Source organism: Bemisia tabaci, chromosome 8 (assembly GCF_918797505.1).
Source record: "Bemisia tabaci chromosome 8, PGI_BMITA_v3".
Lineage (NCBI taxonomy): Eukaryota > Metazoa > Arthropoda > Insecta > Hemiptera > Aleyrodidae > Bemisia > Bemisia tabaci.
This window is the reverse complement of record NC_092800.1, coordinates 30839147-30866040: the sequence shown is the minus strand read 5'-3', so window position 1 is coordinate 30866040 and position 26894 is coordinate 30839147. Positions and strand designations below refer to the sequence as shown.

Genomic DNA, 26894 nt, shown 5'->3' with positions numbered 1-26894 from the left:
TCCGTGAGATGACGTCACAGATTGGAGACAGTATGGGACGGTAACCTCAATTTTTGTGTCCAATTTTTTTTATCATTGAAAGGGTCAACCAGTCATAGAGAAGTATCAGCTTTTGGTTAAAACCACTTCATACCGGTTCGCTAATCGTGGCTCGGATCTGAGTCCAATCAAATCCATCCTATACGGGCTGATTCAGAACTGCGTTACAAGTCGGTATCGAATCATAATAGGTATCATCGATTTATTTCCATGTGTATCATTGGGATATATTGCTATTGTTTGGATTCAATTTGATGCGGTAGCCGTAATCCGTTACAATGATTTTAAATTGGATTTAAATAGTAAAATAAACTCATCCAATGTTCTGCTGAGTTGGAATGAGTCGGTATTAAATACTAGCTTCCTTGGACTTAAAATCGTGCAGAGAAAAAAATGATTCGAATGGGCTATCAAGAAGATTGCCTCGTTCATCAAACACGCAATTTACAAGGAAACTAGGAAATCGAAAGTTTCTAAACTTGAAAGGACCTTCCCTCGTTTCATCAATCTATCAAATGTATGCAATTATGCATCGCAAACTGAGATTTTTTGCAAACGGTTGGTTTAATTAAAAATGTGGATTACTTTTTAAGAATGGATACAGGAGAATCATTAATCTTGATTTTGGAAGTATTTAAAAAAATATCGTATATGAAAATGGGAACTTTTCTTTTGGATCAATGAATTATACAATATATTAATAATGCGTTTTTTCTCCGAAAATTCAAAGGGAAAGATTTCAAAGACTCGACAAGCTGTAAGGGAACATGGCTGCTAAATGGAATTGAAAAAGCACGTGCTAATCATCCAAATTAGTATTTTCTTTCTTAGGGTGTGTGATAAAATTGAGATTTTCTGTTCAAATCTCCACTTGATCTGCATCATTTGCATGAACTGCAAAACCTTTTTCAAGCATTAGAACAGAAGATCCTCTCGCTCCGTTCAGAAACGAATCATGTATCATGTATATTAAACAAAATTAAAATAAAATCAAAGAAGCACTGTTTAAAACATAAAAACGCGACGCCACTTTAAAGTAACACTTTGATGCAACCATACTTGCTCATTAGTTGGCCGTGTTGCTTACATAAATATGAAGGCGCTTTTCAAACGCTTCTTTTTCCTCCCAGCAATGCGTGAAAGACGCGGCCACGAACGTGCTAACGAATTGGATTACATTTTGCAATAAGGAACCACTACCCCTGGCTCTCCCACAAAAGCACATATCTGCATTGGGAAACCAATGGCATGTGTGTTGTTTCTAAAATGGACCGGAAATAGGGGTTCCTTATTGCAAAATGTAAATCCAACTACCTGTTAGATGTTACTTCGATAAAAATGAGACCGAGGGTTGTATCTAAAGTCGCTCTTTAAACGTCAAGGTGTCATCAAGCCATAAGAATCACGTTGGTATAGGAGGACTTAGCATCCAAGGAACGACTATGAATATAACCTCCAGAGCAAGCAATCGAAGGTGCCATATAGAACCGTCCCATAAAGGTTCCTTTTTCTTACGGCTATTCACATCGACGGTGTAAGTCTGCAATCGCGTATCTCTTCTGTGGCGATTGAAAATTTCCGCTCCTATTGTATATTTTTATAAGGGAACAAATCGACATCATTCCTTGAAGTTTTCGCAGAATTTTCTTTTCACAGTGAAGAGAAATACAGCAATTTTTAAAAATTTTCGTTGAGTAGTTTTCCATTTAAAAAATAAAATATGACGGATGATCTGCACGGTCGGGTAAGGAGATACGTATTTGCGGACTTACACCGTCGATATGCACCTTTGAGTATTTGCACCTCGCGTACTCGTATTACTGAGGTGACTGTGTGGTAAGAAAAGTAACAGACATTTTGTGATTTTATGGGAGGTAGAACACAGAGTAACCTGAACGTGCGGTTAATATTTTCTCTTTCGGTTACATTGACCAAATCTTTGGATTAAAATTTTGCAAACTCGTTGAAAAGCAGACACAAACCGCCAGAATCAAACCTGGATCACCGTAGCGTAAGTTCAATAGGTACACTGGAAAAAAAAACACGTTGGATTGGAGTCCAGACTCTTAAAAACATCGACAAGAAAAAATACTCTTGATTCAATCAGAATCTAGCTTAAATCCGGAACCAAGCCTCTTAATTTAAGCGGATTTCGTTTTCATTCAAGCAAAAATCCGATTGAATCAGGAGTATTTTTTCTTGTCAATGTTTTCAAGAGTCTGGACTCTAGATCCAATGTGCTTTTTTTTCAGTGTGTGCTAACCGTAACTTCGCAAGTCACAACCTCTGAGTGATATCTTGAGAAAATAAGAGGAGTACATTAATTAAGCAGGACACTTTCTTCACCCTCAGATGTCTCATAGGTAGAGTGACCTGCGGTCTCGGTCAACTTAACCAAAACTTTGGTGGATCAACCAAGTCCTTTTGGTGATCTGACAAAAAAAAGTATACAACACTCAAAGACATCATAAACACGACACTATTTAACTATGTGTACTGAATTTTGAACTAAAAAAATCGAGCATTTTGTGAGAAATGTAAATTATCCTGTAAACCATCAATATTTTCCTCGAGATTAAACATGCAATCATAAGGAGGTAAAATGTTTACTGACTCCTCACTGAGGAGTCTCTAGTTCTGAAAATGTCTATTGGTATCCTAATCCCAGGTAAGTACCTACGAGTATGCCCCATATAAAAAACAAAAGTTGGAAAACCACAGCACTGTCAAAATGTGAAGACTCCTTGTACACAAGACTTTCAACTTTTACCAAATCAAATTTAACTTGAGCTCCGTACTATGGCATTGCAGGCACATTGGAAACGAGGAATTAATATGTATTAATTAATTATTCAATGAGAGAAGAAAGGGGAGTCAGGCAAGGGGTGTGAGTGGGTGGGGAGGTGATTACATCCTTTGATGAGTAAGTTTTAAGTGGTGCGAAAGTGAAAAGAAAGTCTTGGAATGCCTGCGGCGCGTTGAGAAAGTTCCACGAGAAAATCGATTGAAACTTGTTTCTCAGAACTCCTAAACGTATCAGTTTGCAGTAAAATACAGGGTGCTTTCGGATTATTCTGCAGGTTAAAGATTCGATTTTTTTTCATCAATAAATTCATCGATTTTCAATTTCCTTTTTTAAGTGAAAGTTTCTGAGGATTGGATGAGAATTGAGCTAATTCACAGAATTTTTCAATTAGAATGCCTTAATTTGACCGTCATCACTCCTGAGGCAACCTCTCACAGGCGTGGCTGTTTGTCAGATTGCCTACCTTTCGAGGCGATACCAATGACCTTACTCTTGCGAGGATTCATTACAAAAACCGGAAAGTTTTACACATACCTTGCACATTCTCTGAAACTTATCCATATATTACGGTGAGCTTCCGGCTTCATTAGATTTTAAAAATTCATATTCCCGAAATTATCTTGGAATAGTCGCGTGTAATTCGTAAATAAATTGTAATTTTTGGTGGCAGCTGCTGAACTTGATTATAAAATATATTCCAAATCTTATATTCTCTTTGCGACTTCTCTTGAACAAAAAATCTAGATGATAAAGTTCTTGAGTTTGTAAAAATGCATAAACCTAGCTCCTTAAAAAACTGTAATTGAGGTAAGAAGGAGATGAAGAAAAACTAAACAGAAGATTCATTAAATAATGGAATATTTATCTTAAGATTGCAGACATTTTTGCAAGACTTCCTTGTAATCTAGATATAATTTTACCCACTATATTGAATTTTTAGAGAGATTTATGCCTTTAGAAAAATACTTGTTTTAGACCAAAATAGGGCCCAAACAAGATATTTATGTCAACCATAAGATATGGACTCTCTGCAGTTTATTTAAAGTGCCACGAAAATCTCGTTGCAGCTCTTCTGTTTAGGGATCAAAAAATCTTTGTATACAAATATCGACCTCTCGGTCCACATTTATAGGGATCGAATGTCGGTTTATATAGAATTAAAAGTTTACAATCCCTCCAAATGTACCGAAAGTTAAACGTTTTTTTTTTTTTACTAGAGGCATCGGTTACGGTGGTAAACGGATTATAATAATATGGTCATTCAAGTCCTCTTTTGTGAGTCATACAGTTTGGCTAGTTTTCCAGCGGCGTCTGGAGGAGTTCATTTTATAGGAACACTGGAGCAAAAATATAGGATTTCGCGAATTTTGAAACTCAATGTGCGCGGATAGCTGAAAGTCAGAATTCTTTATCATAAAGCTTTTAGGGTGAAGTCTCTTGTCGGAATTGGTCAATTTCCGCAGAGCTTTTTAGGCAATCTTAATAGCAGTTTATCATACCTCCAAATGATTAGATTTTCATTGGTTCTTTCCAATGTTTACCGTTCATACTTCCGCTTTGTGAAAGAAAAATAATCTCTAATTACTCGAAATATAGGGCGATTGCAGTTGCGGTTTGATATTTCAAAAAGTGTGGGTCCATGAGTTGAGAACAAAGACTCAGAGAAACCAAATGAGTTTCACCCTTTGATTGTTCTGTTTGAACGGTCCCTTTCGTTTAATGGTCGTAATATTATTTCGGGAGCTAAATGTAGGGCTTCCTGCGAGGAAAGTTGAAAGTCATCACTCTTGCATTAATTTCTGGAGCCGAAAACCGATGCAATTTAGAATTCTCCCACATCAGTGAAGTAAATCAGGTCATTTAATGACTCCCTACACCCATTAAGCAAGAGTGACGTCATCTCCTCCCAGGAAAATTATGGCAAGCATCATTTATGCTCAGGCATTATGTTGCAAACCTTCTCAAATTAATCCGGTTTTAGGATTAACAGTTTTAGGACTAATAAACGGAATCACTTGATTCCCCAGCTATGCCTTTTGCTATCTCTTAAATTTTCATAAAAGTGTGCACAAATTGCTGTGTTGTCTTTATATTCAGCATCTTGAATGTACGTGTTGATGGTGTAAGTCTCCAACCACGCATTGAGGTGTTTGAAAACCTCCGCTCCTAATTAATATTTTTTTGAGAAGAACAAATCGGCATCATTCCTTAGAGTTTATTTGCATTATTTTCTTCACGTGTATAAGGGTCAGCATGTGTATGAGGTTCGCGCGTCAGTAACGTCGCGAACCAAGATACGTGGCTTCCAGACATAGTACACCGTCGATATTTCGAAATCTGAGGCGTCTTGATGCAGCTATTCGTGTCCTACGGATGTGCGTGTTGCTTGTTCAAAATTGAAGGCGCTTTCGCCTTCCTCGTTTTTTCAGAAATAAACGGGATTCGACAGTTGCAGCACTCTAATACTGCCGTGCTAAGGAAGAACGCCGTATGAACATTCGAGAGTTGCCAAATTTCCTTCAATAAAATGTTTATTTTTGAGGAAAGAGATGAATATTTTTCCTTGAAATTATCAGATACTTTTGATCAAATTGTGAATGAAATTAAGTGAAAAACTGGAAGAAAAATATTCATAAGTTTACCAGGAAATTCGTGTTTTATCAAAGGAAATTTGGTAACGCCTGAAGGTTCATACGGCGTTTTTCCTTAGCCGGGCAGAAAAGCAGATTATTACCAGTCAGTGGCACGGGGCCAGAATTAATATTAATAATTGTATCGGTCATTTCTTTAAAATACTTAAGCACCAGAAACGAATCCATCAAAGACTGTGATAATCGATTCGTTTTAAATTGTAGATTTTATAATAATGGGACTAATTAATTATCATTTTAACATTTCAGAGCTCTGAAATTTTGAACGAGCCAATTGAAAATCTTTGAAAGTTTTTCTCGTATTATAATTTCTGGCGCTTAATGTGAATTTAAAATGACGGAGTAAAATAGATGATTCCCTCGACCTGTGAAGTATCTATGCAACTATTAATTGGACCACGTTTAGGAGAAAAGAAGCAAGCCACATCCGTTTTTGCCAAATTTTACTGGGTAATTTAATTTTTTGCAAGAGAACGATAGTGTGGATTCCTTTTAAAATTTTAAAGAATTTGCTTCGTGCCAGGCAAAAATTCACTGAAATTTGCACGAAAATCCGCACAACCGTTTCATGTAGAAAATTGCCCAGTTAAATTTGGTAATAGCTGATGTGTCTTAGTTCCTTTCTGCTCCATGCGGTCCAATTATTGATCCACGGTGTCAGTCTAGAGTGAAAATTCTGTATGGCGGAATGTCAACTTATAACGCACTTCCTACGTTTTTCTGTCAACTACTGAAAAATTGAAAACCACACTGGGAACCGGCCAATGGCATTAGAGTACATCATGATAAGAAAACTTTGTACCCGGATGTCTGTGTCTTCATTTGCTAATCAGGGCTCAGGGGGCGGAGTCGAATGGAGAGACAGGAGGCAAGATAAAATTGGACGGGGAGCAAGACGGAAAGAACAGCGAGTGCAAGAGCACTTAAATCTTTTGAATGCAAAATTTTGAAGTTATAAACTAATTATCAATTCCAATGGTGCACCATCTCTCTCGTTCTTACTTTGGCTCGAACTTGGAGTAGTTAAATTCGTGGAGTTTTTCGGAGAACCTCAACATCTGAAAGTTTCAAACCCGGGAGCACTAAAACAACTTGTGTTTCAAAAGTTCATAAACGGTCACTTCGTTTTTACTAATTCTGGAGTAAAAAAATTGTGATATTCATACTTCACCGCCGTTTAGGACTAGGAATGGCAAAATCAGGTACGCTCCCAGCATTAGTAGGAAATTAAATCTTAATAGGACCGCGTTTAGCAGAAATGAACCAAGCCACATCAGCTATTGCAAATTTTAACTGGGCAGTTTAATTTTTTACAGGAGGACGTTCGTGTGGATGTAAATTTCAGGGAATTCGCTTCGTACTATGCAGAAAATTCACTGAAATTTTCTTAAAAATCTGCGCAATCATTCCATGTAAAAAATCAAAGTGCCCCATCAAATGTGACAATAGCTGACGTGGCTTGGTTCATTTCTGCTTAACACGGTCCAAAAGGAATCAGTTTTTTTTTCGAAAATAGCTATGGCCCATTTTTGCTAATTTTGAGACAACTAGCAAAAAATTTAATAGATTTGTAATCGCGGGACTAAATAGTGTTCTGAAACTGACCTCCAAACCCGCTAAACCCATCACCGATCCTTAAAACCCTTCAAATTTCCGAGATTTCCTCAAACTGAATATATTTTGCATGATGAAAAAATAAATTCCAGTTCATGTTTCTTGATGAAACCACTTAGTGTCATAAACTTAAAAATGCAATGGCTCTAACTATGTGTAAGCCGAGAAGTGCTGTGTTTCGGCACGACCATGATGATTTTTGCGTTTTGGCGCTTTCAGAAATAATCCACCGTGTTGCAAAATGTGTCATTCATTTAATACATCTGTGGGAACAGCTGAATTCAAGAGAGGTACCTGCAACGATACTTCCTAGTATTGTTATGCGTTTTGAACTTGTCACTAATATAGAAATTAAACTTATGAAAAAAAAATAAGTAAAAGAAACCAAATCCATTTCGTTTTAAAACAAATCATTCAAATAAATATGAGTGATTTTAAGAAAGTCATGTGTTCAATTTTTTGCTTTTAGGCAATGAAGGCTATGAGTAAAACGTGGATATAATATGAAGTTCATATCTCAAAGGGATCACGTACATTTTTGAAGCCTTGAAGTATAATATATAGATTTCAAGATTCATAAATATAAAAGCATAAATAGCTGGAGAATTCAATCTAATTTAGGAGTTAAGGTGATTCGATGGACGCCATATTCCATGTTAGAACGGCATGCGATATGTCGCATAGATTGGTTCCATTTTTTCAGCTAATCGTCATTTTTCTGGACTTTTGAAATTGCAATTTTGTTGTCAAAATTCACTTACCAATTTTGACAAACAAATTCAACGTATTATGGGTGTGGTTTCTTTAGAGAGAAAATATCGCACTTGAGTGCAGTTTTGATATTAGTATCGAATGCTATATTTTTCCTCTAAAAAACCGCGCCTTTATTACTCTGGATTTCATTGTTAAAATTGGTGAGTGATAGCTCTAGTCTCCTAACAACAGAATTGCGATCTCAGAATTCGAGAAAAATGACAAGTACCTGAAAAAATGGAGCTAGTCGATGCGATATATCGCATGTCGTTCTGACACCAAACATAACGTCCATCGAGTTACCTTAAATCAAGTTTGAACACAACAGTGTGTATCAGTTTCCTCTCTGCATTTCAAAGCCGTGTCTGATTGCAGTTGACAGCGATGTCACCAGAATATGTTTTATTTGACTTTATTTCAATGTTTTTTTTCTGTGTTTTATATGCTTTTATTTGTCAGGACGTACGTACATAAAGAATCTCTACGGAAGCTATGGTACAGTAAAGCACATGAAAAATATGTGATTTAATCCAAGCCAAAATACATTTTGTGCCAACAAGTAAATTTTCTCTCCACTCAATAATAAATTCGCTTGAATTAAACAGGTTTCAATCAGATACTTGCGACTTTACCTTGATGGGGGCCTATTTTCTTCTCGATCCAGGCATTTTTCTGCTAGATTAAAAGGGAATTCTTCCTGGCGACGATTTTAAGAAAATTTCTGCTTGAATGAAGACATTTTTCATACCAGTGCTTGCCAGTAATAATGCGTGTCGCATACGGAGCTCACAAACAAATGCCACATGAATACAAGGGTAGGAATTTTGCAAATAGCTTTATTAGTTCCACGAAATGAGCCGCGTTTCGTACAACCTTGACCTTACAGGCTAAGAAACGAAGGACTATTCCAGGAAAGAAGATACCGTTCCCTCAATTTCTCCTGAACTAAAGCTCCGCGATACATTTAATCAAAGCTTGTCGGAATAGAGAATGCCGTTGGAACACCGTAAGCGCGAGGTTAATTTTAAGAGGAGCGCTGTGCGAGTCGAGAAAAATGAAATGCACTGGAAAAGCAAATTTATGCAATACGGACTAATATGTTCTTGAATAATTCATACTCGACCCTCGGCTTCCGTTTTATTTTCTGAACTGTGCTCAAATTCCTTATGTAAATTGATTCCCTTCAATTGTTGCGATGTTTTATACGCAGCGAGACTAATTTTAATTACGAGCTTACATCTTCAAATGTAGTTCTTGTTTTAAAAATGTCTTGAGGGTTGTTCCCTGGCTGGTAGAGGGCGCAACTCGTGGGGTATTCTGATACCCTACGAGGTCGTAGAGAGATCTTCAAATATTTGAAAACGTAATGATAAGTTTGTAAGTATATGGCAAATGAATACAAATACATACTTTAATCCTCGAAAAATTCAGAGTCGGAATATCCGAAATCTGTATTAGCTTAACTCCAATTTCTAGGAAGTCCTTTTTTTTTAAAAAAGATAAACTTTTTCGGTAGTTTTACGTCAAGTTGTAACTGGCGCAAATAGAATTTAAATATTTTCTGAGATGCTGAATTGATCTGTTTCAAGCTTCCAACATATTCTAAGCCGTTAAAGCCGGGAAATACCTCCATTCTTTTCTATCAACCTTCAAGTTTTTCATTAGACGAATGAGCGTCAATTTAATGCCTACACTTTTCAGAACGTCTTGAATTGTTTCTTTATTCCTCTCTCAATATTCTTGTACATGCATCGCAAAAGCTCAGATTATGTCGTCATGGCAACCTCGATCCTAGTCTTAAGGTAATAATTATGAGAGCGGTCCTTTGAGAGACTGCAGCACAGATATTTCAAACGTAGTGAAGACCTTGTGCACTACCCTCTGTAGGAAGCTATCAGGATCCCAAATTGCGAGTATGAATTGGCAATCAATGTAATTATTGGTGTTTTAAACGCACGATTCCCTGGAATCGACCATGCTCAACAGATAACTTAATTTTGCTCGCATTTATGTGAGCGGTTTTAGCCCATGTACCACTGAGAGTTTATATTTTTTTGGGCTAGTCTCGCAAATCGGATCTTAACGAGGAAGGAAGTGTTTGAAATTAAATTCGTTCAAAAGTTACACTGAAAAAAAAAAGGGTCAGATTTTAGCCGAACTGGTCAGTTCAGCGGCGATTAGGCTAATAGGCAAACTGTTTGAAGTAGTAAACAAAATCTTTGAGCTCCTAGCATAACCAAGTTTATATACTATCTAAACCTCATTTTAGATTCATCACAAACCTAAAAGTTTATGTTGTATCTAAACCACTTCTAGGTAGTAGCTGAACTAGTTCGGCTATAATCCAAACTGCTGGCCATATACCGTCACAAACTGTTTAGGCAGGTGCAGTGACGAATCACGTGCGTTTAAAAAAGTCCGTTACTTTTTCAGTCTCAGTTGAAATGCTAATGGCGTCGCGAGTCGGTCGTATCGAGTCGGTTGACGAATTAAAAGTAATAAAAATTAATTATCTCAAGTGCTGTGCTATTTCAAATTCACCGCTCATTCGGAATCGTCAGTGGCGCTCTCTGAAGGCAGTAGAACTTAACTCTCAGTCTCAGTGCTGTTGAGTTGATGTCAACAGAAACTGATATCACCATCCCGGTGGGTGAGTCAAGGTATTATGTTACTAATTCTTTAATCATTAAACGAAACACATCCGAAAACATCATTACTGTTCTATTAATCTTTCAAGTAAACCAGTATTCCTTTGTCCAAGAGTGTAGATGTTTAACTAATCTGTTCGTTCGAGCGGCGTGCTGCGTGACAAGAATTCGCGTTCGAAACCGGAGGACTTTAGTCTGCCAGTGATTCTTATCATCAGTTTGTTAAATCAAGAAACATCAGCATTATCCAAATCATCGTTTGATCGCTCGATATCGGTGCTATTGTTTGAATACATGGGATAGTAACAGTGTGTACATATCTACGAGTCGCTCCTAATTAGAATCAGGACCTCATGTATGTATCAAAGCTCAATATTTTGGTTTCTTTCAGCGGCACATAGATTTTAAGGTGACAATTTTTTCTCAGGTAACTCATCTGTAATATTTTTAACTTCGTATAACAACTGAGAAATCAATTCACATCTCCGCTCAGCGCCAGAACACAAGTGTTTATTTTTCATTAAAGCTAACCTCAAAATATATTTTCATTCTTTATCCGCCTTGGTTTTTCATAACAGTCACTGCGGATCCAATATATCCATGAAATGAACTGTATTTTGTAGGAAGGTACCAAGTCGCATCAAAATCAAATTCAGGCAAAGAGGTTCGAAGTTTTACCACTTCATATGACTCAACCAGAGATTAGTTCTGGAGGAATTCTTTCGAAGGCTGCCCTGAAATCATTTTATTTCAACTCATTTCTCCATCTTCTCTAGAATATTGATCCATCAAACCTGCTTAGTTCAACATTATAGTTTCTAGCTCTTTACTGCAATTAAATTGCGGAACTATAATTTGACAGTTAGCAGAATATCCTTCAATGTACTCACACTTCCAACCTGCAGAACTTACTTCGCAGATAACTGAACAACAATGATTCGTCCGTCCGGAGGAGAAGTTCGTAAGTACTTAAGTACATATACACCTACTAGCAACTTTACATATCTAGCCCCATTTTCAGTTGCAATATTAATAATATGTTTCATTTTCATGGAACCGGTTATGACTCCAGGTTTGTCTTCCTATAAGCTGTGTTTTTCTGTGCCCATTATTCAGGAGTCAAGAGTAGAGGATTAGAAGTCTGGAGAAGAACCGATCCATTTAATGCTACATCATTAGAATGTCCAAAATTTTAATTTCCAGAGAATTATGTGGTGATGAAAAGCCAGAGCCCTGTTATCCTCTGATTTCTTGTATTTTAATGATTTGAGTTTACTTAGGTATCAGATTTGTAATGGGTGGGTAGTGTACCTATTTGATCGATTGATGATAAAAAAATTGATGGATGCTTGTCCTACTTTCAATTTAAATTCACAAGTACCTGTTAAATGAATTCATAACGGAAATCAATAATTTCAGTGATATTATTTTGATGCTGTCTACATACACTGGGTTCTTATTCCGTGCCAGGATTGTTATCATTTACCAAAAAATACCTTGAAACTGAGCAAAATATTTTTTCTGGTATGACCTTTTGGAACTGCATAATAAGGGAATAATGTGTGTTCAGAATTTGACTAGGCATTCTATCCACTTTCCCTCCCTTGTAGCTAATCTTTTTTATTTAAGACCTTCATCATTTTTTCCTATTTTAGAGAGAGTAAGGAAATGCTGATTATAACAAAATTTGATGAACAATTACTTTCATCCCTGTTGAATAAAAACAAGTAAAACGAAGCACCTACCTAAAAAAATACAATAAAGTAAAAAATAAAATACCTAAAGTAAATTCATAATATAAGTAAAGTAAATTAATAATATTAAGTAAATAAATAAAATAAAGGAAATTAATAAAATAAAGTAAATACATAAAATACCTGAAGTCTAAAGAAAATCAACTAAAAAAACAAAATTAAATAAAGCAAATGACGTAAAATAATATAATCAAGTGAAAAAATAAAATGAAGTAAAATAATGCATTAAAATAAAAATCGAACAAAAGCTATGTAAATTGGTCGAGATATCCTGGCTGCCCTCTCAATTGGAAGCTAAATGCGGGTTTTTCGTCCCCGTAATTACGTTCTCGGCATGGCTCAGTAGGTAGGATCCTCGTCTTCGGTTAGGTAGGTCCCCGGTTCAAATCCCGACGTAGGCCAAAAAAATTCTACACGTATATATCGAGAAAAGTTACTCCAAATATCTCGTGGACCTTATTTTTCGCGGTTTTAGACATTATTTCCGTAAATAATCCATTTTGGGGGGCTCTTTTCAACGGTCCCCTGGCTACAAACCCCAAAATTTGCTGCCGATGCTTCAATTTAGCGATCCAAACCAGGTTTAGATTTTTGCCGAACTAGTTTAGATATTAGCTAAACTTCCGAGTCAGCGTAGATACCAAAATCGGGTTTGCCTACTATCCAAAATAACTAGCTGGGGCCATATCAGCTATCCGGAGTTGGTGTTGTACACCGATATTCCGGCAAAAATCCAAACCCTTTTTTTTCAGTGTACCTTTTGCTTTTAGTTTAATATTGCAAAGATGGAACTAGCTTGATATGCATCTTTTTTATGGGGTTTTGAGATTTCCGCTCCTACAATATTGACTTATTTAGATTTTTTTTAAAAGAAAAAATTTAGATTTTGCACACAATTTTCAGAGGATTTCAGGTAGTTAAAGAAAATAAGACAACATTGCATGAGAAAAATAGCATTAAAAGGTTGAGGGTTATTTGAGGGTCTCTGCATTAAAATACTTTGTGACGAGAGGTCGTGTAATGTGGCGTGTCGAACCTGGTTTTACTATTGAAAAATCCTACTATTATTTGCGAGTATAGAATATTTCAATGAAAAGTTATGGAAACCGTTAACTTGCGTTTGAAAATGTTCAAGAAGTTCATCGTGTTCCCCATGAAAATGAGAATCTTTCCATTTTAATCCTCCTCAGTGATCCGCCTTGTCCAAAGACTAGACTTTGTAACATACAACTATTGCTGCATCTAGGTAGCATTTGATGTATCACCACGTTTTGAAGGAAAACAACTGGAGCAAAAGAACGCTTGACTTATATTGTAAAGCCAATGCGTACAGGTTCTTTTCCTTGATACAGCAAAGCAATTCATGATTTGCACTTCCTTACTTAATTAAAACTGTGGTTTTTTAAAGTTATTTTATAAAGAAAATTACACGGAGCTTTAAAACAAGAAGCCACGTTGCTTTTTTAAGCGTAGGAAATTCACAGAACATGTCGAGGAAGACTTTTGAGTGACTTTATTTTTGAAAGAAGTAGATATAAACGGAAATGTGCAAAGTTGCAACCGGAAGGATGTGTGCACTTTAGATTTTAGCCATAGACATTCCGTTTAGGAAGAAAATTTCCAAATCTGTCGTTGTGTGAGTACCTTCTTTTCTACGTAAAACTGCGAGGAGAAAAAAATTTGGCACAACGCTATGCTACCGTGATAGCGAAGAGAGCAATAAGTGGATGCTGAAATGAACCTCGTGACGTATAAGATCATGTGCTAACCATGGCTCATGTCGTCGCTTGGCTGACATAAGGGCGTAATTACATTTGGAGATGAGCCTGGGAAAGCATTAAGTTATATGGACAACAGGGTTCATCTCGAAGTGTAGTTACGTCCTTATGCTAGGAAGACGGCGATATAGAGATGCACTTACTGCTCTCTCCGCTACCAGGGCAGTATGACGCGATTCCCCTCCCTGCTGGTTATCACTCTCCCAAAGTTTCTAAATAAAAGTTCGCGCTTTGTTTTCGATCTTCTTTGGCATCCTCCTCTGATGCCAAGGTTGCTTGACCATGATTGAACCACTTGTATCTACACTAGGGATAAATTTTAGTGCAGGTATCGAAGCAACCATTAGTGCATTCTTCGTTCTGAAATTCTGATCCAGTTAATGTGAGTATAATATGCGCCATCCATCATTAAGCTTGTCTGCATACATCGTTGGTTAAAGTCCACAGTTGTCTTTAATAGCTATGATTAATTGGTCTCTAGTAGTATTTGGTTACACTTTTCAGCAAATGAGGAAGTATTGCAGCAATAACGCCAGATATGATTCATAAATATTGTTTGATTATGTTATGACATGCCTCCCATGATGGAAAGACTAGACTAATTGAGAGGGAAAAAACGAGATTTCGTTTTCTACCCAAGTTAGGGAACCTCTTTTGAAGAACATTAAATCCTCTGGATGCCACGCAGAAGCATGCCATGATTCTGAAGTATGAATTTGCAATACTGTCATTTTTTGAAGAGAGGGTGATTGTAATTGTGCGAATTGTAAAAGGGGTACCAGATAATAATAGAACCAAGAGGAAACTGGAAACATTCCACCGTGGAAGTGGCGGACTTCATAGCTCTACTTGAGTATTGACATCTTCATCTGCAAACTTACATAAGAATAAGAGTCGCTTTTATAGATAGCGCTCTCTGGCGCTCTTCGACGCCTAACGTCTAATGGTCCAGTTACACGATCAAATTGAGTAATCAAATTGAAGCTCTGATTGGTGGAAAAAGACCTAAGGTGAGGATGCGACCAATGAGAGGCCCAATTTGATGGCTCAATTTGATCGTGTAACTGGACCTTAACCGCCACAAAACTCGGTCCTCCCACAACCCATCAGGGAGTTGGCACTCCCTCATTTAATTTAAAATCCCCCGTCTCCCTGGTTGAGGGGGGGGGGGCATCTTCATGTAAAATTATAAATTTAAACGAATTTCTTTTACAGTTCCGAAAAGTTCTGCCGGATATATTCTCATCAATCATTAGCACCAGTAGACATCGTTTCCAACAGATCCGACCAATCAGACCAGTTGCTTTTCTATAAATCGAACCTTTTTTAGGTCCTGCGTGCGAGGCGGTACTTACTAAAATCACTTTATTCACGTTATCACAAACTTTGCGACTCGTCAGTCACCAAATCGGATGTTCCGACCTCAAATAAAATGACAGGTGCAAGTATCGAGCGCAAAAGTAGTTCCGAACCTCAAACTAAAATTCGGTTTTTTACTCAAAATTTTGTGAGAGTCGGTAGTGTGAATTGTATTACATTTTGCATTAAGGAACCACTATCTCTGGCCTTCCCATAAAAGCACATATCTGCATAGGGAGACCAATGGCATTTATGCATAGAGTACATAGAGTCGTAATATAATTGGGAGAGCTGGCGCCACTTTTAAGCATTTTCCATGTCCCGAATTCCGAGACTCCTGTGTGACGCCGGGTCACTTTTTTGATACATAATCGATTGTTTGCGATACACGGGTACCCGGCCATCCGATGACAACAACAACAACAACAAAGGAGATAGGAATTACCACGTATTCCACACCGCCATTTTGGATCGAAAATGTATCGAAAAAGCGACCCGAACTCGGCGCACACCGGGCTCGGAATTCGTCGAGCAGAACATGGCGCCAGCTCTCCCATTTACATTACGACTCTATGTACTCTATGCATTTATGTTGTTTCTAAAGTGAGCCAGAAATAGTGGTTCCTTACCGCAAAATGTGGTCCAATTAATGTGCAAGCTAGTTTCGTCAAGTTCAGCCTTATTATTCCGCACTAATAGCACACAGAATTCATGTATAATGCCGATTTTAACTTAAATGGTCAATAAAAGTATAAATGGAAATATGAGGGTTTCTCCTTGCATGAAGTTAGTGTATGTTTAAAGTCTCACAGCATGATCTCAAGCCTACAGTGTATATTAAGACTGAATCTATCGCTTTGAATTTCATCCCCCGCAAGTCAATGCCGTCTTGGGAGATTATCATCCCTCGCAAAACATGTTTGCCACTTTTTCACAGTCCGCCATCACAATTAAACTGACACGTCTGTTGCTTAAGTCTCTTAAAACGTCATAGTTTTGTTAATAACCGCCTAACATGGCTACACCGCAGTGCCTGTAATTAACTACCTCACGTATTTTCAAGATCAAAGAACAGCGACTGCCCTAAGTTCAAATCCACGGGAGCCCCCATTCAACCCTTTTCTCGAAGACTCCCCTCCTCAAGAATTTTCCGGGATTTCCTCAATGAAGGGTTTCAATAACTACGTTACATTTCAATCTAGCTTCGCTGCGTGCACTGCGTTTACTATACTACTGTGCTAAGGAAAAACGTCGTATGAACCTTCAGGCGTTGCCATTTTTCCTTTAATAACCTACGAATTTATTGGGAAAAGTCTGAATATTTTTCCCCCAATTTTTCAGACAATTTTGTTCCCAATTCAATCTAAAATATTGACAAAATTTAAAGAAAAATACGTATAACAATCTTCAAAAATACATGTTTTATTTGGGGAAATTTGGCAACTCTCGAATGTTCATACGGCGTTTTCCCTTGAGGGTTGAGGTTACAGGCTCGCGTTACATGCGCTTTACAAGAATGATGTAAGGCGTAAAATGAGAGTAGCATTATGTTTTCGATGAAAGGTCCCATGTGCTCACTGACATGTTTGCATGACTTGTTGCATATATTAGACATTGGAGGCGTAATGACTTCCATAAAGCCTACCGTGCAAGGAGCCCTAGACCATCGGCAAGGAGGAAAAATAGGTTTAAAAGTTATGGAATTAAAGGAAACCTCGTGGTCTTGATGAAAAATCATAAACTGTCTTTTTATATTTTTAACTTTTTAAAAATTTTAATTGTGAAAAGCGAGGCTAAAAATTAAGTTCTAGCATTCCGTGTTTCACGTGTATTGCTTCTGGAATGTTAAGCCATTGTTTTCTTCCACTCGACCAGGTATCACGGAGTATCCGGAGGTATCACGGAAAAAAAAGTGTTAGGGGTTATCCCCTAAAATTGCGGTACTACCACAATTTTTTGGATGATACGGGCATTTCTAATTAATGGACCACTAGACAAGGTACGAATTTCAGCATTCTGATACATGTTTGTCAACTAAAATTTCACGTAGAACACGATGCGCACAACGAAAATTACGAAAATCAACTCCTTACGAAGCTATTTAATGATTCTTGATGCGTAAATTCAAACCACCCGCTCATGAAAACTCAATGCTCTACGTGATTCACATCGAGCGCTAAACGTTATCATGACAGTCTCTGCGATATAAAAATCTGGCAAACTCTATCTTGACACTTCCGCTCAGCTATGGCAAATTACTTATAAAATGAAAAACACATGGTGGGAAATGTATATTACTCGATTGAGAAGATTGCTGAAACCGTTGTAGTGCGCGATTTGACTCACGTAGAGCTTTGAGTTTCTTGTGAGTGGGCTGTTCAAACTCCTCGTAATCAATGTGAAATAAAAACGTTAATATTTTCGTTAGGAATTGGTTTCAGTAATTTTCGTTGCGCGAATCGTGTTCTACGTGAAATTCTTGTCATGAAACATGAATCAGATTGTTTAAATTCGTACCTTGTCTACTGGTCCATTGTGGTACTTAGAACCACAACTCAAGTTAGGGTGGTACCGCAACATTTGGGTTGGTAACCTAATTTATTGGGGTACGATCACGATTAATTCGTGTACTACCACAATTAATTGGAAATGTCCATATCACACAACAAACTCGTGTTTTTTTTTTTTTTTATCCGTGTAATTTCAATTTCAGATAAAGTCTGTCGTTAATGCATAAAAAATTTAGCGTTTGCTTTAAATGTACTCATGACGATAATGATACTGATGCTTGATGTCATTTAACTGATCATGATATTCGATTTGTTTCAGGGCTCGAAGCAAAATGCTAGGAGCAACCGTCATCGTTGAGTCCTGCATATGTCTGTTGATATTCGTTAGCACATCAAATTCTCAAGAGTTCTTCTCAACGGGGGGTAGGTATGGCAAGAGGATTGCTTCAGAAGAATCATTCGACACAGGTACGACTTTTGATTTTGAATCGATGAAAAACTTGTAATTGATTCGATGATTTTGCATGCAACCTTATTGATCCTCTGTAAAATACCCTTTTTCTAGAGATTGATTAACACTTTTAAGGGCTACGTGTTTTCGAAGTATGGGAACCGTTGTCAAGATGGAAGGAAAAGAGTAAACAGAAAACTTTCAGGCAAAATTGTGGGAACTTTAGGAAAGTTCTGATAGAATATTGACCAATTATAAAATGTAGTGTTTGCTTCTTTGTAGCACCGATTAAATTGAGTTGCTATAGAAATTCATACTACATAGAAAAAAGGAACTTTGAAAAATACATTTTTCTAAAATTATAATTTACAAAATAGAATGTAAAGGGTTTATGAGTAGGCACTAGAAAAACTTTAATTATATACCTAATTTGAATATTCTCCGAAAGAGCTCAAACTCAATTTTTTTCTTTATTGACAGGTGCAATAGCAATCTTCACTCCTGCTCCCTGAGATAGATTAAACGTCCTCAGTAAAATGAATTTTTAATTTTAATTTGATAATGAATCTGGAGTATTTTCTAATGTTTTCGGGAGAAAAAATCAAACCCATAATGAAGTCCATAAATCTAGATTTTAGAATAAAGGAGGGCTGAAGTGATGTCTTTGGAAGTCAGATATTGTTGATTTTCAGTATAATTAGTCTTGAAAGAAAACGTTCGAAATAAAATTTTGGAATGATAAATATTCACATTTACGCCATCAGTTCCAACATTTTTTTAGTCATCGCATCTCCATAACTTTAAGCTCTTCTTTTTTTAAAGAAAAGAATCACAAAACATTGCACCACTTCCATAATCCTGCAAAATTAATCCCTAGAATCACGATAATGCTTCTCATTTTTGTCTTAAATTGGCTCTCACACATAGGAAAATACCTCTTAAGGTTGAAATCACAATGATGACATGATTTTGAACCACAGGAAAGTTCCCCTCCAAACATACAATGTTTACGAATAGCTATTCATTTTGTCTTTAATGGAAAGCTTGAGGAGCACCAAAATAAAGCATACAACTATTTTAACTTCCGAGTAGGTAGTATTGCATATCAATCGAATTGAAGGTGAATCGTAGATCTCAAATCAATTCATCCAGGGTCGAAACGTGGAAGTAATGAACTCAAATGCATTATAGAATTTTATCAACCCCTGAGAGGCTCTTATTGTATCGCCATTGGATTAAAGCGCGCTAATAGTAGTGTGCGCGATTGCGTCTTGTACGAAGCAACGGTTAGTTGCTAGTTCGTCAATAAATATTACGAAAAAACTCCATCTATATGAAATCTATGGTTTCCGCGCTTACAATAGAGTGTCTAAAGGTGATTCGAGTGGTTGCCATTTTCTGTGTCAGAGCGACGTGCGATATATCGCATCAATTCGTTCCATAATTCCAGCTACATGTCATTTTTTTTTTTTTTTTTTTTTTTTTTTTTTTTTTTTTTTTTTTTGAATTTTAAGATTGCACTTCTGTTGTCACGAGACTAAATAATTCATGTACCAAATTTGACAAAGAAATTCAACGTATTGAAGGCAGGGTTTTCAGAGGAAAATTATCGCATTCGATCTCTGACACAAAAAACGGCAACCGTCGAATCACCTTAAGTTGAAGTAATAGGGAACACTGAAAAAAATAGTTCCGTTCACAGGGCTCCTGCATGCACTTCTTTTGTAACAGTCACAGAAGCCTCCGTTATGAGGACAGAGTGCTCTGTTCCCACGACCGAAGTTCTGTTCTCACAACAGAAAAATTCTGTAAGTGTAACAAAGCCCTGCTGGAAGTGCAGGAGCCCCGTGAACAGAAGGTTTTGTCGTCAGCACCATCTTTTTTCTTCTGTATAGCCACCAATAACAAATACTTCGGGAGATACCGCCTATGTATTGTCGTCCGTCAATTTTTCGTTATTTTTTTCCGTTTGATAAGTGAATAGAAGAGTTGAAAGTCTTCAATAAGTTTTTTCTGTGATAGCTCTGAAGATCCCTAATTTTTCTCATAGGTCGGCCATCAGACACAAGCGTGTTAGAAAGACGGAGTCTCTCCATTACACCCGACAACTCACCCTTGCTGGAAGTCTCTGGCAGGAATGACCGATTTTTCATGGGCAGCCGCTATGGGAAGAGGGCGCTCGATTTACTAAAATCAGGTATAACGCCTCTTGTCACTCATTGTATTATTATCTTTCTTCTTCAATTTTGTCTCTCATTGTCAGTTAATTGATGGTATCTACTATTTGCATTACACGCCGTAAAAAAGGCACTAGAGCCTCAGAGCAACCCAATTAAACTCACCAAATTATAATTCATTAGGTGGAAGATACTTACTGAAGGACGGTTCTGTCACATTTTATAAGATAGTTGTAAACTTTGGCCCCTAAATTAGCTTGAGATTTTTTTCCCCCGAGCTTAGAAAAGAGCTACTTGAAGTTCAATAATTGCTACTTTATTGTACATTGCTTGAAGTATGTTCTTGAAATATTGTTCTCTAGCATTCGAAGGCTCAATTTTTCAACGCAAATTCTGCGTCCCGAGTCCTTTAAAATTTAGACTTCTGTTCTGGAAATCTGATTAATTCCGAATTCCTCATTATTTTGTTCCACTTTCAGACTTTAGAGATGTCACTGGAGCAAGAATCACATGCGTGTACATCGGTTTTGAAGATCTCTTTCGCTGTAGTAATGGGTAAGTCATTATAAACTGAGCGAAGTTGTCTTTGCGTCACTGTCATCAATCGTACCAAATTTAATCCACAGTATATAGTCCCCTCTCCCTCTATTTGTGATGTTTTCCTGTTGTAAGCTAATATTTTATAATAAGAGCTGGACTCTGAATCACAGTGGTCTTGAAGCAAAAAATAAATGCGATAAAAGTATGAGGAGAACGTGGACCTAAAATCGCGAAAAATCAGAATTTCGGCGAATCCTAATTTCGAGCTATCGCAATTTGAAATTTTCACAGTAAATGCAAGTCTTCTACCGATTTTGATAAGTTCTTTCATTTATTTACCCATTCAATCGATGTTGATCGGTTCACGTTTTTATTTTTCGTTCGATTCACGTCGATCGAATACATACCCTCTTATTACATGCAGATTATCTACCATACTCTTATTTTTTTAACCGAAAGAATTTCGCCTTCAACTGCGCCTGCAGCAATTGTTGTTACGAATATGTTGTGCGTGCTGATTTCAGCATATTACATAATCGACTCTCTGAAGGCGTTTTATGTGCTCAAGTGGCGCGATCTGTCGGAGAACGAACAAAATAGGGATCTCCTATTTATTCAATCTCACTTCTGTTGTTCTCCAACAGGGCGCTCTACTTTCGCCCATTAAACGCCTTCAAGGAGTAAAGTATGTAATGAGCTGAGATCAGCACGCACAACATATTCGTAACAACAATTGCTGCGGACGGAGCTGAAGGCGAATTGAAAACATCAATACAATATACGTTGAAAAACATTTTAACTCCTTAATTAAGCTTGTCACCGATAGGGAGTCGGATTTTATGGTCGTTTCATGGGAGATTCTCGAAAAACTTTTCAACATAAACTAAAGCATGAACCAAGTTTAACGGTAAAATAAAATATACCGCACTACAAATTTTCAGTCTTGGCAGAAAATTACTCCGGGTTCAATCAACTTCGAAGTCTACTTTAAAAAGAAAACCGAGATTTACAAATTCAGTTGACAACACAAAAGAGAGCTTGTTGGTGGGGAGGGGGGGGGCTGATGGAGTGTTTTCGTAGTTCGTTTGAGATATTAATTAAATATAGAAAGTAATGCAAAAATGAATAACAAAGATAAGCTTCCTTAGGAAGGTTACCATGCAATTCAGATGTTCAAATTATACCTATTATATCTGAATTAACAATCTTGAGTGGCTTCCAATATCAATTTTTATTATTGATGTCTTATTTTCTTTTTTATTTCAGGAAGGATAGAAAATTTCACGAAGTCGAGTCATTGCAACGAGAGGAAAATAAATGAATGGAATTGAAAAGTATTTGCTAAAAATTTGACCTATTAAATGTTATTTAAATTTATATTGTTTTGATTTTATTAAAGTACTTATGTTTTATAATAAATTGCAATAAATTTAATTTATTTGTTCGGAGACGAAAATGGAAAGTCAAGGCTCGTAATTCTGTGAGTCGCAAAAATGTACATAATCTTGAGCGAGATCGACATCGATCAAAAATTAGCAAATCGATGGTGAAAGCACAAAAGCACGAATCTCAATTTAGGATTTTTCAATGTTCCTGTCACGTTGCACTTTTTTAAGGATACCGTGAACGATTCTGAAGATAGCTTGGCCAATTATTATCTTCCACGAAGTCAGCTTATTTGATGTTTCTTGGTTCTTTCAACTATTTTGTTTTTTTTGCAAATTCCCAGTCAATCGCAGGTATACTATGATCTCTAAAAGAATTTTTTGTTCCGTCTAGAAAGATCTCAGTAAAATTAAAAACTAACAAATTACAGTTTATGGAACCTTACGATTTGGTCCAACTAGTAAGTAGTCCTATCATCGATGAATACAACATTTTGGGGGAATTAGCCAATATTGCGAACTGAAATACATATTTCCCTGGCACCATCGATTCAACCTTATCATTATGCACACTATGGTCACAGTCGTCACAGCGTCTAGGCATTCTAGGCACGTCATGCCAGTGGCGTGGCGTGAATTGCGATGTATCGATTGTTATGCCATTTAAACCTATGGAAAAGGATCGATAAACAGGGTGTTTGCAGCGAACAACTTAATAATCGATTCTTTACCATAGGTTTAAATGACATAACAATCGATATATCGCAATTCACGCCACGCCACTGCGTCATGCATCAAAGAGGCGCGCATTTGAATCTCAATTTAAGCTGGTACTCATTACCCTTAACTTATCATACCGTCCAAAATTCATTTTGTAATCTTTTGAAGCATTGAGTATAAAATAAATCTGAGTCTGTTTACATTTTTCTTTTTTCTAGCACCATTATACCAATTTTTATTTTCATTCATGCATTTCATTCATCATGCAGAATATATTTTTGAAATGTATAGGTTTCTATTATCTGCATTACTTTTTTAGTTCATTTTACTTAAGCCAGCCGTATTAGCAGTCCCGACATGTTCAGATTTATATTTCCGGGCGAAAACTTTTTCGATTTTGCAGAAGGAAAAATGGACGGGTAACATATTTCTTAGCATTTGAGGTATCGTCAGCCGGCCAGATTGGCCAAGTGGTTAGCGCGTCTGACTCTCGGGCAATAGGTCCCGGGTTCGGATCCCGGTAGTGGTGTCAAACATTCTCGGAACTGGCGAGTAGATCTGCTGAATCAGATTCTACTCGGCCTTTATCCCTGAAAATTTGAAAATCCTGTAACATGGATGAGTACTAACAATGTGCGGTGGCTGTTTGTCTACAGCGACGAAATTCCAAGTTAACCCAAACCTAGAGGGAGCTGCACCTCTTCTTAAAAAAAAAAAAAAAAAAAAAAAAAAAAAAAAAAAAAAAAAAAAAAAAAAGCATCCGTCGAGTGAGAGTGGAAAACAAAATAATCTGATATAGAGAAAAACAAGTCCAAAGTTTAAAAATTGCATTATGTCTCATGGCTCATGAGAAACTTCAACAACTTCAATGTATTGTTGAGCCAGAAACTGAGTTTTTGAGGTCAACTTGTTTATCTGGTTGAATTTGAAACAAGTTTTGTTCAAGATCATCAGTAGCTCATTTTTTCCCTTGAATGTCTTTACCTCTTATATACATTCACTGGAAACTCCCTAATTTTGTCTATAAAGAGCATATTAATACTTCGATTAAAAAATTGAATTGCCCTGTCCTTTTAAGTTCTCTACGGCCTAGTTCAAAAGAGGGGGAGGATAGAATAAAAACACCAATTTTCCTGCAATTCTACAAAAACTCGATTGACGGAATATTTGCATGCATGCCTTGGCACTTCGAAGGTCAGGTAAAAAGATCTTTGGTGATAGAGCCCCACGGAAGCCGAATAGCTTGTGAAAAATTTGGGAAGTCATTATCTTGAAGGCGAGGGGTGGAAGGGTGGGGGGAGAAAAAGAACAAAACACTAAAAACTCACCAAAATCTGAGAAAGACAAAGGTTTTTGGAGGAGAGAGTTTCGCCCTAACGGGTGTCGTTCATTCCAGTCGCAGGTATTTTCCAAAAGTTCACGGTCAAAATTTCCGCGTTGCACCACAAAATAACTTCAAGTTAATAGTCTTTCAATTCAATGCCGGTATTTTTCCTTGAAAGAGTGAAATTTTCCGAGTGCTATTCCACAGTGTGCACAGTAAGTCATTAAAGTGACGATGCACAAACACGGCACCATGCAAAGCTCGATAAAAAAGTTCCAGAAAAATTGGGAATTTGGTGGATCACGAAGTTCAAATTTACATCGCACTGAGACTCCTCTCGTCTTCACTCCGGTGTTGACTGGTCTCGTGCCAGGATGCTCACCGGAAAAAGGGACAGTCAGGACTTAATGACGGCGCGGTGGAGTTTGGGAAAGACCGATGAGTTGTTAATGAGATATGCAGGATCCATCCTGATGATCCCCATTAGTAAAGCTTTCCTCGTTTGGAGGTTCAAAGGTGCTCATCGAAAGTGATCGACGGGATGCTTAGGTGGATAGTGAAAGTAAAGGGGACACGGTTTATGGATTAAGACGCTTTCCCAACTGAATCGGTTATTCTTGAAAAGGCTTAAGCGTCAAAAGAGGATAAGGACAAGTGTCACTCACGATTGGGAGAGACATTTTTAAATCTTATATTATTATACTCATTCTTCTACGTTTGTATTACTTAATATTGTCTCTATTTATCATGTGTACTGGAACGAACAGGCTTTTTATGAACAAGATAAAACGCCTTCAATACTGAGGTGGGCAATAACTGATACACACCCTTGTTGTTAAGCTGACGCATCTCTCGCAATTTAAGGCACTTCATTCTTACAGCATGATTCGGGAATTACTGTTGAAGCATTTATTGTGTGGTATTAATTCAGATTTACTTTAAGACATTTCATCGTCTAGTGCGTGACGTGGCATTTGTTTGGCATTCGTAAATTATGCTAATAATATACCTTAAAAAAAGAAAGAAAAAGAAATGCAACAAGAGAAGAGGTTGCCAGCGGTTTATTGGCATAATTGATTTGTGCAATGGTATTTGAAAGATGATACTTTTTTCTCCTTTTTTACAACTGGACCACACATTTTTTGATAAAAACAATGTTTTACTTTTTGACGTATTTATGCTAAAAGAAACTATGTTACACGCAATCATAATGTCTGATGATTGGCTTCATGTTCATTGAAAGGATCAAGTAGGGATGAAAGTTTAAATTGAAGCATTTAAAAGGGTTACTTGTGAGACTTTTAGACTTTTGATGGACATGAATCATTTAACAGGTTTTTCGAATCTGCTTCAATATCCTCCCATTCTTCAACATAGAGTACACTTCCTTTTAAGAAGCAGCTATGCGGCGAAGCATACCATTATAGATGATGCAAAGCTGAATGTTTTCAGAAAGTTACTTCAGTTTTCATTTTGATTACATATTTTCTCCATTTTGTGGTGTTTTCAACAACTGCAAGAACATATAACAAACAAAATTTCGAATCATGAAGAAGTAATTTAAGTTGAGCTATTGAGAAGTAACTAAAATTATTATTTATTGATTTTTCTGTGGCAATGATAATACTTAATTTAATTAGGTTTGTAGTATTCATCATAAGATGTTTAGGAGAGTAAGGGGAAACACAAAAAGTAAAACGTAACATGTTTTAAGAAAAAACTCTGCTATCTCGCTAATGTCATCCACGAAATCTGTAGAGGCATGTTCAGTCATCGTTACATGTAGAAGGATGTGTAATGTTCAGCATGTACTCTGTTGCGTATCTTACAGAATTGAAGGCGCTTTGAACCGCGTTGCAGTAAAGCGTACATCATCTCTCATTGCAATTTTTGCAATAAAAATTTAAGTCTAGAAGTAGTGTCCCGACCGAACAGGGTGTGTTTTAAAGATTTTATTGCTCAGAATTTTGGCAACATTTTGGGTCCTCGTCCACGGTAAACAATGCTTAACCATTTTCTATAATCAGTAAAGTAATAGTTAATAATAAGTCCAATTAAAAGTTTTCACCTTAAATCTTATTTTCTTTGAAGTCGTATATCAACGAGAAAGTGTCCCGATACATGATGAATATATCTTCCTGAATATAATAGCTTCACTAAATCAATAAAATTATTTACAAGTTTTATAATATAATTATAAAAAGCCGTAAGATAATATAAAGGCATCATAACATAAACCTATCAAATATTAATGACATAAAAAAGAAGAGAGAATGATAGGAGCAGTACTGTTTATGTTTAATCAACTCAATGTCAGTTTGAAACGCATATCAGGCATTAAAAGTGCACCATTTATCACGTCCACCTGCCTTTCTATTATGTAAA

At 36.8% G+C, this 26894-nt stretch overlaps 1 protein-coding gene across 1 annotated transcript in view; it reads left to right on the top strand.

Moving 5' to 3' along the window:
* Nucleotides 1-22518, top strand: part of LOC109034949 (uncharacterized) — an 88794-nt gene extending 66276 nt beyond the window's left edge. The window contains exons 2-5 of the mRNA XM_019048381.2: nucleotides 18232-18380; nucleotides 20414-20560; nucleotides 21020-21095; nucleotides 22347-22518. Of these exons, the coding sequence (XP_018903926.2) occupies nucleotides 18232-18380; nucleotides 20414-20560; nucleotides 21020-21095; nucleotides 22347-22401 (427 nt within the window). The 3' untranslated portion in view covers nucleotides 22402-22518. The remainder of the gene's footprint in view (nucleotides 1-18231; nucleotides 18381-20413; nucleotides 20561-21019; nucleotides 21096-22346) is intronic.
* Nucleotides 22519-26894: the final 4376 nt, after the last annotated feature.